The sequence below is a fragment of the Mustelus asterias genome, chromosome 18, assembly GCF_964213995.1.
Source record: "Mustelus asterias chromosome 18, sMusAst1.hap1.1, whole genome shotgun sequence".
Taxonomy (NCBI): Eukaryota; Metazoa; Chordata; class Chondrichthyes; order Carcharhiniformes; family Triakidae; genus Mustelus; species Mustelus asterias.
The window spans coordinates 27,770,485-27,785,350 of record NC_135818.1 but is presented as its reverse complement, the minus strand read 5'-3'; the positions used below and the strand labels follow the sequence as shown (position 1 = coordinate 27,785,350).

Genomic DNA, 14,866 nt, shown 5'->3' with positions numbered 1-14,866 from the left:
TGGTATTTGCTACCAAATAAACCTGTTGAACTTTAACCTGGTGTTGTGAGACTTCTTACTTTATATTACAGCACAGACTCTGGAGGAAGAGCTGTAACCTAGATGTGAATGAAAGCCACCAATACCAATTAACAGCTTCTGTATGCCAGCTCAGAGAGTTGGCTATGTAACTTCAATGTCAATTTTTAAAGCAGTCTCAGGATGTGGGATTTCCTGTAGTCATTTGCAATCCAGAGCTATCAAAAAGCAGCATAAAAAATAATAAAATTGAGAGGAGACGTTGATGAATGGACTCACTTGTACTGACAACCCTGATTCAGTATACAACTGTAGTCTTCTGGAAGTTTCATTAATTGATTTCTTTCCCTTGGATACCTTTGAAGAAAGAACTTACTGTCAAACAGCATCACCATTTACTGGAAGGGTATCAATTTAAACATGCATAACACAGCCTAATTCAGAATCCTTATACACAATGTAGATGGATGCTGATGAGGCACCACACTCCCACAAGTGTATCAAATACCAAGTAATTTAAGCAGAAGCTTAATTCACAATGCCCACACTGCGAGCACCATGATCTCCATTCAACATTTCCATCTTAAAATGATTTAAGAAAAAATATATTGAATCTGATATTATTCAGTATTGCTGAACAGAGATTGGTTCTCTGTATCCACAGGAATATGAGAATTGAACATTTTATATGTACTCAAATGACATGCAAATCATTATGTGAAGTTAGCTCTTAACATTAAACATGCGTACCTGTATTACATATGCATAAAAATATTTAACTATAGTTCAGATCTGTTTATTGTATTCACACATACAATTGCTCTCTACAATTCCCTTTCCTTTCACTCTCACCTGAACAGCACTGGTTTCCCCTTGCTTGAGTGAAGCACAAAGCTTCAGACGACCTAGCTGCTACTACATCTACTACGGCAGATGGAGTTCAATCCTGATAAATGCGAAGTGATGCATTTTGGTAGAAATAATGTAGGGAGGAGCTATACGATAAATGGCAGAACCATAAAGGGTGTAGATACGCAGAGGGACCTGGGTGTGCAAGTCCACAGATCCTTGAAAGTGACGTCACAGGTGGAGAAGGTGGTGAAGAAGGCATATGGCATGCTTGCCTTTATAGGACGGGGCATAGAGTATAAAAGTTGGGGTCTGATGTTGCAGATGTATAGAACGTTGGTTCGGCCGCATCTGGAATACTGCATCCAGTTCTGGTCGCCACACTACCAGAAGAACGTGGAGGCTTTGGAGAGAGTACAGAGGAGGTTTACCAGGATGTTACCTGGTATGGAGGGGCTTAGTTATGAGGAGAGATTGGGTAAACTGGGGTTGTCCTCCCTGGAAAGACGGAGGATGAGGGGAGACTTAATAGAGGTGTATAAAATTATGAAAGGCATAGATAGGGTGAACGGTGGGAAGCTTTTCCCCAGGTCGGTGGTGACGTTCACGAGGGGTCATAGGTTCAAGGTGAAGGGGGGGAGGTTTAACACAGATATCAGACGGACATATTTTACACAGAGGGTGGTGGGGGCCTGGAATGCGCTGCCAGGCAAGGTGGTGGAGGCGGACACACTGGGAACGTTTAAGACTTATCTAGACAGCCATATGAACGGAGTGGGAATGGAGGGATACAAAAGAATGGTCTAGTTTGGACCAGGGAGCGGCGCGGGCTTGGAGGGCCGAAGGGCCTGTTCCTGTGATGTATTGTTCTTTGTACATCTACACAAAAAGTCCCAAGAGGAACAAACTGCTCATCTCAAAGCCAACAGGCTTTTCCTCATTTATTTACCAAGTTATAAAAGTCTAACCTTTCATTCTTACCATTCTGCACAAATGTGAAACAAAACTGGGTGAAGAGTAGATATTTCCTGCTCAACTTCAAAATTCTCAACCTTTTGTTCCAATCTTTCCATGGCCTTGCCTCTATCTACTCCTGTAACCTCCTCGAGCTCTATGACTCTGAGATCTTTACTCTTCCCCTATTCTGGCTAATTCTCATCTCTATTTCACCACTGGCTGCCTTGCCTTCAGCTGCCTACATACCAAATTCTAGAATTCTCTGCCTAAATTATTTTGCTTCTTTTTCTCCTTTCAGTCACTCCTTAAATCTCTTTGAACAAGGTTCTGGTGATATATTCCAGCATTCCTTAATGTGGCTTGGTGCTAACTTCTGTCAGATAATGTTCCTGTGACACTCTTGGAATGTTTTACTATGTCAACAGTGCTATTTAAAAGCAAGTTGTTGTTTCTGTATGTCAGCTCAGAGAGTAGGCCACGTAACTTCAATATCACTTTTTAAAATTGTCTCAGGATGTGGGATTCTGACCTAATTGAATTTATTTGTTCAGAATGAGTAAGGATTTAAAATATGCTGAACAGAAGAATTTTCCAAATTCTGGAAATGTACAGCGGGTTTTTATGTGTGAGCCTTCGCCAGTGCTATGCACTTGCAGCATTTTCTAATCTTGTTTAAGATAATGACTCTAATTCAGTGATCAGCCGATAAAAATAAAAGATTGAGAGAGAGAGAGATGAATGTGGCCAGATCAGAGGGGAAACATAAAGAACTCAGATACAAGTCTCACTAACCGGACTGTCGTTCGCTCTCCCTTGAGGAAGCTTTGCACTGCACAATCAGAACACCACCTGCAATAAAACAGACCATTTTTAATCAAGCAAGCCTTTAGGTAGGCAGTTTTCAGATTGAAAATCTTTGACAAATGCAAACTGATGGCAAAGCTGTTTAGTGATAAAGCTGTAATATGTGCTGGTAGGCTCATGTAATCAATGAAATGAGAAGCCTTGGGTGCTTGAAACAAATGGATCAAATAATATTAACTCTAAATATCAGGGAGAGTCTTCTTGCACTAACTATAAGACCACAATATTTTGGTTTATTCACAGTATTGATACATAGGACCACGCTAAATTTACTGTATAATAATCATTTAATAGAATTTTGAAAAAAGAGAGTCTGGTTTACAGGGACAAGAATTTCAATTAGTTGAAATTCCACCTTCCAAAGGATTACGGATCATAATAAAGGTTCAATTATTAAACTCCAGAATCCATCCATGCTGACGGTTACTACTGGCTTTGCTTCTTCTGCTCCATATAACTACCCCAAGCTCATTCCACACTGTCACTCTAACTATACCCCAGCTCCCTCTTCAAACTCATCTTTTACATAAGTTCAACTTCTTGCCCCCTCAATTGCTCCTCACCAAGGTCCAGGGCACTCAATAATCCTTGTTGGCTCCATCAGTTATTTTCACACTTGTTTGTTCTGTTTCTTCCCCATCAACATGAATTGAACTGGCATGAATGGAACTGCTCAACACCATTTGCTAGGATAACAGGCTTCTTGCTGCCATGTTACTGAGCTCCCAATCTTGGCAATGCTACTATAGGGCGGCAAATGGAAACCAAGACACTTCCCAGGGCACCACAGTGCCAATTTGGAGCAGTATCAGCAGATAATTGCCCACTCAGCTGCAAAGTGGTATATCATGGGCTGTGGTGGTTGTTGCGGGAGGGTGAAGAGAGCGAGAGAGAAAGAGGGGTCATGGACAAGCTGACTGAAGGATTAAAAGGCTTCCAGTTGAAGAAGAATCATAGAATCCCAGCAGCGTAGAAGGAGGCCTTTTGGCCCATCGAGTCTGCACTAACTCTCCAACAGAGCATCTTACTCAGGCTCATCCCATGCCCTATCCCTGTAACCCCACACACCTATCCCATTAATCCTCCTAACCAACACAACTATGGACTGTGGGAGCACCTGGAGGAAACCCACACAGACTCGAGGAGAATGTGCAAGCTCCACACAGAGAGTCACCCAAGGCTGGAATCGAACCGGGGTCCCAGGCGCCATGAGGCAGCAGTGCTAACCACTGTGCGCCACCCTTAGTCTTTATAGTGGATGCTGTATGAAGCTGGAAGATTAGCTCTACTTTTACAAAAGCATCAAAAATTTTATTTTCAACAGCTTTTGTTTAAATTTGTCAACTCGTTTATTCTGAGAGATGGCCAGATAACTGCTCCAGTCATTCATATTCTTGTGTAATCTTTCCACTGACAGTTCACTGGGGGAAGAAAACTTTGATTTAAATTGTATCTATTCATCCTCTCTTTGGATTATTTTTTAATGCCCTAAAATTACTTAGACTGTAGAAACATTACTTACCTTTGCAGTAAAGGGGAGACTATATCCTTGTATTCCTGGAATAGCTTGAAAAGGTTGGTAGGCAATGCCAGGTAATAACATAAGGCTTCGAACTGTCCTTCTGAGGAATCTAGGAACAACGGGAAGATTCTAAATGAACCCAGTACTTCAAAAAAGCAAAGCTTTGTTTAGGAGTTACTGGGTGAAGATGGCTGGAATTTTTAAGCAGTTTTATTTAATAAATATATGGCACAACATTGTAAAAACAAGCCTCAAGCTACTTTTATATTAACACCATGTTAATTCTAACTCGAGGCAATTAGGCTGCTAAATATAGTTCCCTTATCCCAGCAGCAGATTTAGAAGTCCAACCATGGGATAATAGAAACAGATTTTAACAACATGAATGCCGGGAACTGATTTGCTGAACCTGGTATCCTTGAATCTGAAATGAAGCGGTGTTAATATAAAAAATAATTAAAATAATGCATATATTTTACAGCAATGTATCCCCAAGAACTGCTATCACACTATAATGACAAGTTGGCCGACATCATTCATGTTCTTTTCAAATATCACAATCAAGTCATAAACTTTCATGATGGTGAATTTAATTATTCTGATTATTCAACCTCCTCAGCATCACAATTACAATGATACATCCTGCCTTATTGTTGCTGCACACTCTCTACTCTCCAAGCGCCTGTCCTTTTTCACTGCTCATTAGTGGCTGCTCATTCAGACACTAAGCTGCTGTTCTCTGCAACGTCATGTGTAGCTTGCTGTACATGCCAGCATAATAATCTTACCCTTTAATCAGGCTTTTAGCCTCATCCTAACTTGCTTCTTTTGATCTAGAAATCTTAACCTTGAAAACTGTCAATCTGAAACATTCTTAATCCCATAAATTTTCTCTAATCACTTAATTCCCATTTCTTCAAGAACCATGCACATGGTCTTTGCATCAATCACCAACTCCACAGCCTCAACTCAGTGAAAATTGATGCTTCCCCTGCTTCTTATTCTAAATCTCTCGCATCAATTTTCAATGTTCACTTGACTCAAACCCTATCTCTTCTGTCCCATCACTTCATCCTTTTAAAAAGACTTTTTTCTCTGGAGCGTAGGAGGCTGAGGGGTGATCTTAGAGAGGTCTATCAAATAATGAGGGGCACAAATCAGCTAGATAGTCAATATCTTTTCCCAAAGGTAGGGGAGTCTAAAACTAGAGGGCATAGATTTAAGGTGAGAGGGGAGAGATACAAAAGTGTCCAGAGGGGCAATTTTTTCACATAGAGGGTGGTGAACAAGCTGCCAGAGGTAGTAGTAGAGGCAGGTACAATTTTGTCTTTTAAAAAGCATTTAGATAGTCACATGGGTAAGATGTGTATAGAGGGATATGGGCCAAATGCGGGCAATTGAGATTAGCTTAGGGGTTTAAAAAAAAGGGTGGCATGGACAAGTTGGGCCGAAGGGCCTGTTTCCATGCTGTAAACCTCTATGACTCTATGTCCTCTATAACATCTATCACACTGGTGCCCCCAGATTTTTAAGCCTTTATTTAAACCCTTTGCAAGGCTTTAGAATTTCCATTGCTGCTTTTAATGTTGTGAATCTGAACCCCTAAATACCTTCCCCCAAATATGATTACCACCCTCAAAGAAATCTACCATCTCACTTACTAACACAGAATATTTACCATATTTTTGCCTATGTCACCAATTTATCAATGTCCCCTTGCAGCTTCCTCTGGCCCTCAGATATTTATTGTGTCTCCTATTCTCAGTATCCTATTTAGTCCTCTTTCATGTGAAGAGCCACGTGTTATATTTTTGCATGAGCAGCACTACAGCAATACAAGTAATACAGAAATACAAGTTCCTAATTTTTTTTTCACAATTCAGATGCAGAAAATAGATGCAGAGGCATGAGCTCAAATTTATAATTCCACTTGGGATGCAACTAAAACTTAAAAGGTACTTAATTAGGAATCTCCTGAAACCTAATAATCAGAACAATAAAATGCTGGAATGTACACAGGTCATTCAATATTGAAAAGACAACCAAATATTGAAAAGACGACCAGATGTTAATGGAGGGATGCACGTGAACATTAAGCATCATCTCCTGAATGTTGACTTTTATGGCCCAACTTCACCTCCATTAATTCCAGCCTCTTGTATAACCTTGATTTACTTTGCTCCACCTTTGGCTACTGTATCCTCAGCTGCCAAGTCTCTTAAGTTCTGGAATTTTTCCCTAAATCTCTCTGCCTCTCTATTGCCCTTTAACACCTTAAAATGTATCTCTGTGGCCATACTTTTCGTAACTTGTCCAAATATCTCATTATGAGGCTCAATGTCAAATTTTGTTAGGTAATGTTCCTGTGAAGTACTTTAGGATGCTTTACTATGTTAAAGGTGCTATATTAAGTTATTGTTTACTGCTCTGATTTCAAATTCCCAGCTTTGCTTTGCTATCTTAGACAGAAACAAAGCCCAACATTTCACCCACCAAAAGCCATATGCCCAAGCCAGACCTGTAATTGCTCCTCTTCATTTACCTTTCAAGAGCTCCTCAGGTGGTGGCACTCCCAGCAAGTAGTTGAAGAACAAGGCAGAACAGCGAAGGAACGGAGTGATGCCACACTTCACACAATTCCACAGGTACCAGCCATGGGGCTTGCATTCTAAAGATCTGTTAACAGTTGCAACTCATTTCAACAATGCATTTGACTTGAGAAGACAAAGCCCTTGATTTACAGAACTAAATCACACCACAAATTGCAATTAAGAATGAGAAAAATTACAATAACTCAAAACAGGACAAATAATTTCTGGAAAACAAACACTACAATTGAAATCTCCTAAATAAAATTGATAAAGAATTTGAAATTTGACAGTGCAATTGTGACAACACTATTGAAATCCCACAAGGGTTACGTAGCAATGTGGACAGATCACAAGACTTAAGGAGAGTCCTTTGAATAGCCATGAACTTTAGATTAAGTGCGCAGAAAACTTGCATTTGCGCATACCTTTGATTGAAGTAAAAAGGTGAGGAGGAAGAACTACTCAACAGCAAAATAATGTTAGCATGCGACCCTCTTTTACCTGAGTTTGTAAAGATGTTTCTGCTACAATATTTGTAGGTCTAAACCCCAGAAAGACGGGGAGTTTCTAGGCCTCCGCCAATATAGAAAAACATGTGGTATCAAGCTAGGGTGTTTGCCCTAATGTTTCTAACTATCCACATTGGGAAACACCTAACATCCATTCAGCATTTCAGCTGATGGAATGATGAAAGTTGGAAGCGACATGTGTGACAATATGATGAGTGAAACAAGAAGACTGGGAACTGGAAATGCGACAATGTGATGGAAGGGACAGATTGGGAACAAGGACGTGGCTAATGATAGAATGGAATAAAGTGATGGAAACATACGGCACAAGAAACAATTTAGCTTGACCATTAGTGCTGGCTCTTCAATAGCTTCCAACTAATTAAATTCCCCATATCCTCAGGTGTTACCCCTCTCTCTGCAATCTGTTGTCACACACTCTTCAAAAAAACCATCTCTTGACCCTACTCTCCTTGCAAACTATGGTCCAATCTCCAACCTCCCTTTCTTCTCCAAAGTCCTTAAAAGTAGTGTCACTTCCCAAATCGTGCCCATCTTTCCTGGAACTCCATGTTTAAATCCCTCCACTCAGGTTTCTGTCCCGCCACAGTACCGAAATGGTTATCAAAGTCACAATGAATCCGATGTGACTGTGACAAATGCAAACTTTCCTTCCCTTTCTTCTTGAACTGTCTGTAGCTTTTGACCATGCAGACACAGGGAAAACGTGCAAACTCCGTACAGACAGTGACCCAAGCTGGGAATCAAACCCGGGTCCCTGGCGCTGTGAGGCAGCAGTGCTAACCACTATGCCATCGTGCCACCCCGGTACAGTTCTGGTCACCCGATTATAGAAAGGATAATATTAAACTGGAGAGAGTGCAGAAAAGATTTACTAGAATGCTACTGGGGCTTGGTGGTTTGAGTTATAAGGAGAGACTGGGTCTTTTTTCCCTAGAGCGTAGGAGGCTTAGGGGTGATCATATAGAGGTCTATAAAATAACGAGCGACATAGATCAGCTAGATTGTCAGCATCTTTTTCCAAAGGTAAGGGAGTCTAAAACCAGAGGGCATAGGTTTAAGGTGAGAGATACAAAAGGGTCCAGAGGGGCAATATTTTCATGCAGAGGGTGGTGAGTGTTTGGAACAAGCTGTCAGAGGTGGTACAATTTTGTCTTTCAAAAAGCATTTAGACAGTTACATGGGTGAGATGGATATAGAGGGATGCGGGCCAAACGTGGGCAAATGGGACGAGCTTAGTGGTTAAAAAAAGAGCAGCATGGACAAGTTAGGCCGAAGGGCCCGTTTCCATGCTGTAACCCTCTATGATTCTATATGGTTGGCAAAACCATCCTCCTCCAATGACTCTCCAATTTCATCCAGCTGGATGGGACTACTATTATCCGATTCCATTCTTATCCATCTGATCGTAACTAGAGATTTATTTGCAGCAGATTCTCTTCCTGCTTCATAGAAATCATAGAAACCCTACAGTGCAGAAGGAGGCCATTCGGCCCATCGAATCTGCACCGACCACAATCCCACCCAGGCCCTACCCCCACATATTTACCCACTCATCCCTCTAACCTACGCATCCCAGGACTCTAAGGGGCAATTTCCTTTTAACCTGGCCAATCAACCTAACCCGCACATCTTTGGACTGTGGGAGGAAACCGGAGCACCCGGAGGAAACCCACGCAGACACGAGGAGAATGTGCAAACTCCACACAGACAGTGACCCGAGCCGGGAATCGAACCCGGGACCCTGGAGCTGTGAAGCAGCAGTGCTAACCACTGGGCTGCCGTGCCGCCCCTTGTTCATTGTTACTTCCAGTATCCCCCCAAAGGATCCATCCTTGCCTGTACTCTACATCATTCCATTTCTTATCTGTGTGCTACCCCTAGATGGCATCACCTGAAGGCACAGTGTTAGTTTTCACATGTATACTGACAGCATCCAGCTCTACTTCACCATCACCTCTCTCAACTCCTCCACTGTTACTGAATTATCAGACTATTTATCCAACATCCAGTACTGGATAAGCAGAAATTTCTTCCAACTTAATGTTGGGAAAACTGAAGCATTGCTTTCAGTCCGTACTCCAAACTGTTCCCTACATAACGATTCCACCCCTCTCCTTGGCAAAAGTCCGTTCACAACCTTAATGCCATATTTGATCATATTTGATCTGACCTCATATGTGTGCTATCACTAAGACCACATATTTCCATCTCTGTAATATTGCTTGACTTCACCTGCCTCAGCTCATAGCCTCATTCATGCCTTTGCTACCTCCAGAAGCATCTATTCCAATGCACTTCTGGCTGATATTCCTGGTTTTAGCCTCTTTAAGAATATTGAAAACTCTGCTAGCCGTGTCGTTACTTATAACAATCCCATTCTCCTGTGCTTGCTGGCCTACACTAGCTCTTAGCCAGGAAACATTTTGATTTTAAAATTCTCACATTTGTTTTCAAATCCCTTCATGGTCTCATCTCTACCTCTGAATTTTCCACCAGCTCCAAAATCCTCATTGATACCTGTGTTCATGTTGATGATGTTTGTTCATCCCCAACTTTAATTGCTCCACCAATGGTGGTTGTAACTTCAGTTGTCTAGGCTCCCTACATCTCTTGATCTCACTTTCCTTCTTTAAGACATTCCTGAAAACCTGCTTCTTTGATCAATTTTTGGTCATCTGACTGTATCTCCTTATGTGGCTTGATTCATTAAGTTGCTTTTATCCCTTTAAAAAAAATTAAAAATATATTTATCCACTTCTTTTAAAAAATGATCATAGCATCTTGGATTCCATTTGCTAATAGACAATCTTCGTGGAACATGAAGAAAGCCGATGGAACAACTAAGGTTGGGAATTAGATGAGTGAGAAGCATCCTATAGAATCCAAAGAATCCCTGCATTGTAGAAGGAGGCCATTTGGTCTATGAAGTCTGCACCAACTCTCCAAAAGATCATCTTATGCAGGCCCACCCCCATAACCCCATTTACCATGGCTAATTGACCTAACCTACACATCTTTGCACTACACACTTTATCACGTTCCACATTTACTGGGACAAAACAAAGTACACTGACACAATCATAATTTCACTGACCCTATATATGATGATTTCATCTCCTAGGACAGTGCAGTGGAGGACACACAAGCAGTGGTGAGGATTTAGAAACTAGGTGAGCTGCTAAATAACCCCCAACAGGAACTAGAAAATCACATTATTGCAAGCATCTTAATCTCCTTCCTGTTGTATACCTGCTCGTGTATTCTCGAAGAGTTTCGTATAGCTCTGTTGCTGATTGGGTCTCCTCACTTTCCACTCCATCCTGCTCCATAGGACAATCTGTTCAGGAATAATGCAGTTTACATTAAACACTGGATATAGATAGGTTAGGAGAGTGGGCCAAAATGTGCCAGGTGGAGTTTAACGTGGATAAGTGCGAGGTCATGCATTTTGGTCGGACAAATGGGAAAGCAACTTATTATCTAAACGGGGAAACATTTCGGGGTGCTCCGGTGCAGAAGGATCTGGGTGTCCTCCTTCATGAGACACAGAAAACTAGCACGCAGGTACAGCAGATAATAAAGAAAGCGAATGGAATATTGGCATTTATAGCTAAAGGAATAGATAATAAAGGTAAGGACATATTGTTGCAAAGCACTAGTGAGGCCGCACCTCGAGTATTGTGCACAGTTTTGCTCTCCTTATTTGAGGAAAGATGTAGTGGCATTGGAGGCAGTTCAGAGGAGGTTCACTAGATTGATTCCAGAGATGAGGGGTTTGTCGTATGAAGAGAGATTGAACAGTTTAGGCCTATACTCTCTGGAATTTAGAAGAATGAGGGGAGATCAAATTGAGGATTACAAGATGAGAAAAGGTATGGATAAAGTAGATGTGGAGCAGATGCTTCCTCTTGTGGGGCATTCTATGATGAGAGGTCATAGTCTTAGGATAAGGGCTATCAAATTTACAGTAAGAAGTTTAACAACACCAGGTTAAAGTCCAACAGGTTTATTTGGTAGCAAAAGCCACACAAGCTTTCGAAGCTCTAAGCCCCTTCTTCAGGTGAGTGGGAATTCTGTTCACAAACAGAGCTTATAAAGACACAGACTCAATTTACATGAATAATGGTTGGAATGCGAATACTTACAACTAATCAAGTCTTTAAGAAACAAAACAATGGGAGTGGAGAGAGCATCAAGACAGGCTAAAAAGATGTGTATTGTCTCCAGACAAGACAGCCAGTGAAACTCTGCAGGTCCACGCAACTGTGGGAGTTACAAATAGTGTGACATGAACCCAATATCCCGGTTGAGGCCGTCCTCGTGTGGACGGCCTCAACCGGGATATTGGGTTCATGTCACACTATTTGTAACTCCCACAGTTGCGTGGACCTGCAGAGTTTCACTGGCTGTCTTGTCTGGAGACAATACACATCTTTTTAGCCTGTCTTGATGCTCTCTCCACTCCCATTGTTTTGTTTCTTAAAGACTTGATTAGTTGTAAGTATTCGCATTCCAACCATTATTCATGTAAATTGAGTCTGTGTCTTTATAAACTCTGTTTGTGAACAGAATTCCCACTCACCTGAAGAAGGGGCTTAGAGCTTCGAAAGCTTGTGTGGCTTTTGCTACCAAATAAACCTGTTGGACTTTAACCTGGTGTTGTTAAACTTCTTACTGTGTTTACCCCAGTCCAACGCCGGCATCTCCATATCAAATTTACAACAGAGTTGAGGAGAAACTACTTCTCCCAAAGGGTTGTGAATCTGTGGAATTCACTACCCCAAGGCGTGGTGGATGCTGGGACAATGAGTAAATTTGAGGAGGAATTAGACAGATTTTTAATTGGTAATGGGTTGAAGGGTTATGGGGAGAAGGCAGGAAAATGGGGATGAGGAGCATATCAACCACGATCAAATGGCGGAGCGGACTCAATGGGCCAAATGGCCCAATTCTGTTCTTATATCTTATGAACTTATAATGGCAGCTTGAATTATAACTTCTCATGCATTATTAGGTAACATGTCTTTCTTTTAGTTCAAAAAGGAAACCGAATAAAATATAACAGAAGAGCATGTTTATGTACAAGTTCATATTGCAGACACATTCTGTGGTGTCTAAAGGTCAAGGCCAAAATATTGTAGACACAACATTTATATGACTGGTTCAGTTCAGTTTCTAGTCAAGAGTAATGCACCAAGATAATGGTGGAGGTTCAGCAATAGTAATGTCAATATGGGGGATAAATTCTCTCTTGTTGGAGATGGTTATTGCCTGGCACTTGCAAAAGTTACTTGCCACTTATCAGCCCAAGTCTGAATGTTGTCTAGGTCTTGCTGCATATTGGCATGGACTGTTACAGTATCTGAAGAGTTGTGAATGGCATTCAACAACCCACTTCTAACCTTATGAAGAAAGGACTATCATGATGAAGAAGTTGAAGATGGACGGGCCCAGAACACTATCCCGAGGAACTCCTGCAACAATGTTCTGGGATTGAGATGACTGACAACCAACAACCACAACCATCTTCCTTTATGCTAGGTATTAATCCAACCAGTGGAGAGTTCCCCCTCAGATTCCCAATGACTTCATTGTTGCCAAGGCTTTTTGATGCCACACTTGGTCAAATGCAGTCACTCTCACCTCATCTCTGGAGTTCAGCTCTTTTGTCCATGTTTGGAGTAAAGAGGTCAGAAGCTGAGTGATCCGAGCAGAACCCAAACTGAGCATCAGTGAGCAGGTTATTGAGGTTAAGTGTCACTTGATAGTATTATCGACAACACTTTCCATCTCTGTGCTGATCGAGCAGACTGATGGGGTGGTAATTGGTCAGATTATGTTTGTGCTTTTTGTGAACAGGGCATACCTCTCAGAATCACAGAATGGTTACAGCACAGAGGAAGGCCATCTGGCCTGTCTGTGCTGGCTCTTAGCAATTCACCAAGTGCCATTCCCCAGCCTTTTCCCTGTAACCTTGCACTTCTTCCTTTTCAGATAATTTAATTCCCCCTTGAATGTCTTGATTGAACCTGCCTCCACCACAATCTCAAGACAATGCATTCTATTTCCTAACCACTTAGTGTGTGAAAAGCTTTTCCTCATGGCGTCATTGCTGGCGTGGTGGCACAGTGGTTAGCACTGCTGCCTCACAGCGCCAGCGACCCGGGTTCAATTTCGGCCTTGGTGGATGATGCCTGTGGGGAGTTTGCACATTCTCTCAGTGTCTGCATGGGTTTCCTCCGGGTGCTCCGATTTCCTCCCACAGTCCAAAGATGTGCAGGTTAGAGGGATTTTTAAAAAAAATTCATTCTTGGGACATGGGTGTCGCTGGCTGACCAGCATTTATTGCCCATCCCTCGTTGTCCTCGAGAAGGTGGTGTTCTTGAATTGCTGTCATGCTAAATTGCATTTAATGTCCCAAGATGTATAGGTTGGGGGATTAATGGGGTAGATACGTAGGGTTACGAGAGAGGGCCTAGGTGGGATCCTCTGTCAGAGAGTCGGCACAGACTTGATGGGCCAAATGGCCTCCTTCTGCATTGTAGGGATTCTATTCTTTTGCCAAATACCTTAAATCTGTGCCCTCTAATCCTCAATCCTGCTAACCAATGGGACGTTTCTCCCTATTTACTCTGTCCAGACCTCTCATGATCTTGAACACCTCTTAAATTTCACCCCTCAACCTCTTCTTCTCGAAGGAAAACAGTCCCAACTTCTCCAATCCATCGATGCAACTGAAGCTTCACATCTCAGGAACCATTCTTGTTAATCTTTTCTGCATTCTTCCAAATGCCTTCAAAAGCTTCCTAAACTGTTGCACCCAGAACTGGATGCAATGCTCCAGATGAGCTGAACTACTGTTATATACAAGTAACTTCCTTGCTTTTGTAGACTATGCCCTACTGACAAAGTCTAAGATGCTGTATGCTTTATTAACTGCTCTCTCAACTTGACCTGGCACCTTCAATGATTTACATACATGTACACCCAGATTCCTTTGCTCCTGCACTCCATTAGAATTGTATCCTTTATTTTGTATTGTCTATCTACATTTTTTCTACCAGAATGAATCTTTTCACAATTCTCCGCATTGAATTTCATCTGTCATTTGTCTATGCACTCCACCATGTCCTTTTGGCGTTCCACACCATTCTCTTCAGGTTCGCAATACTTTCAAGTTTGTAGTGCCCACAAATTTTGAAATTGTGCCCTGTACATCAAGGTCTAGGTCATTTACATAGATCAGGAACAGCAGGGGTCCTAACACCGTCGCTGGAGAATTCCAATACAAACCTTTCCCCCTATCCGAAAAACATCCATTAACCACTTCTCTGTTTCCTATCACTCAGCCAATTTAATATCCATTGTTGTTATATCCCATTTATTCACTGAACTGTAACATTGCTCACACCAGTGTATTCACTATGGGCCAAATGGCCGCCTTCTGCACCGTAATGATTCTGTGAAGTCTGTTGTGTGGCACTTGTGCGGCATCAAATGCCTTTTGGAGTCCACGTATACCATATCAACAG

At 41.8% G+C, this 14,866-nt stretch overlaps 1 protein-coding gene across 1 annotated transcript in view; it reads right to left on the bottom strand.

Moving 5' to 3' along the window:
• ubr1 (ubiquitin protein ligase E3 component n-recognin 1) overlaps positions 1 to 14,866 on the bottom strand; it is a 222,574-nt gene that overhangs the window by 12,688 nt on the left and 195,020 nt on the right. Inside the window, exons 40-44 of the mRNA XM_078233618.1 lie at positions 10,584 to 10,671; positions 6,753 to 6,886; positions 4,211 to 4,319; positions 2,617 to 2,673; positions 298 to 375 (exon numbers count right to left, since the gene is read on the bottom strand). Coding sequence (XP_078089744.1) covers positions 298 to 375; positions 2,617 to 2,673; positions 4,211 to 4,319; positions 6,753 to 6,886; positions 10,584 to 10,671 — 466 coding nt within the window. The remainder of the gene's footprint in view (positions 1 to 297; positions 376 to 2,616; positions 2,674 to 4,210; positions 4,320 to 6,752; positions 6,887 to 10,583; positions 10,672 to 14,866) is intronic.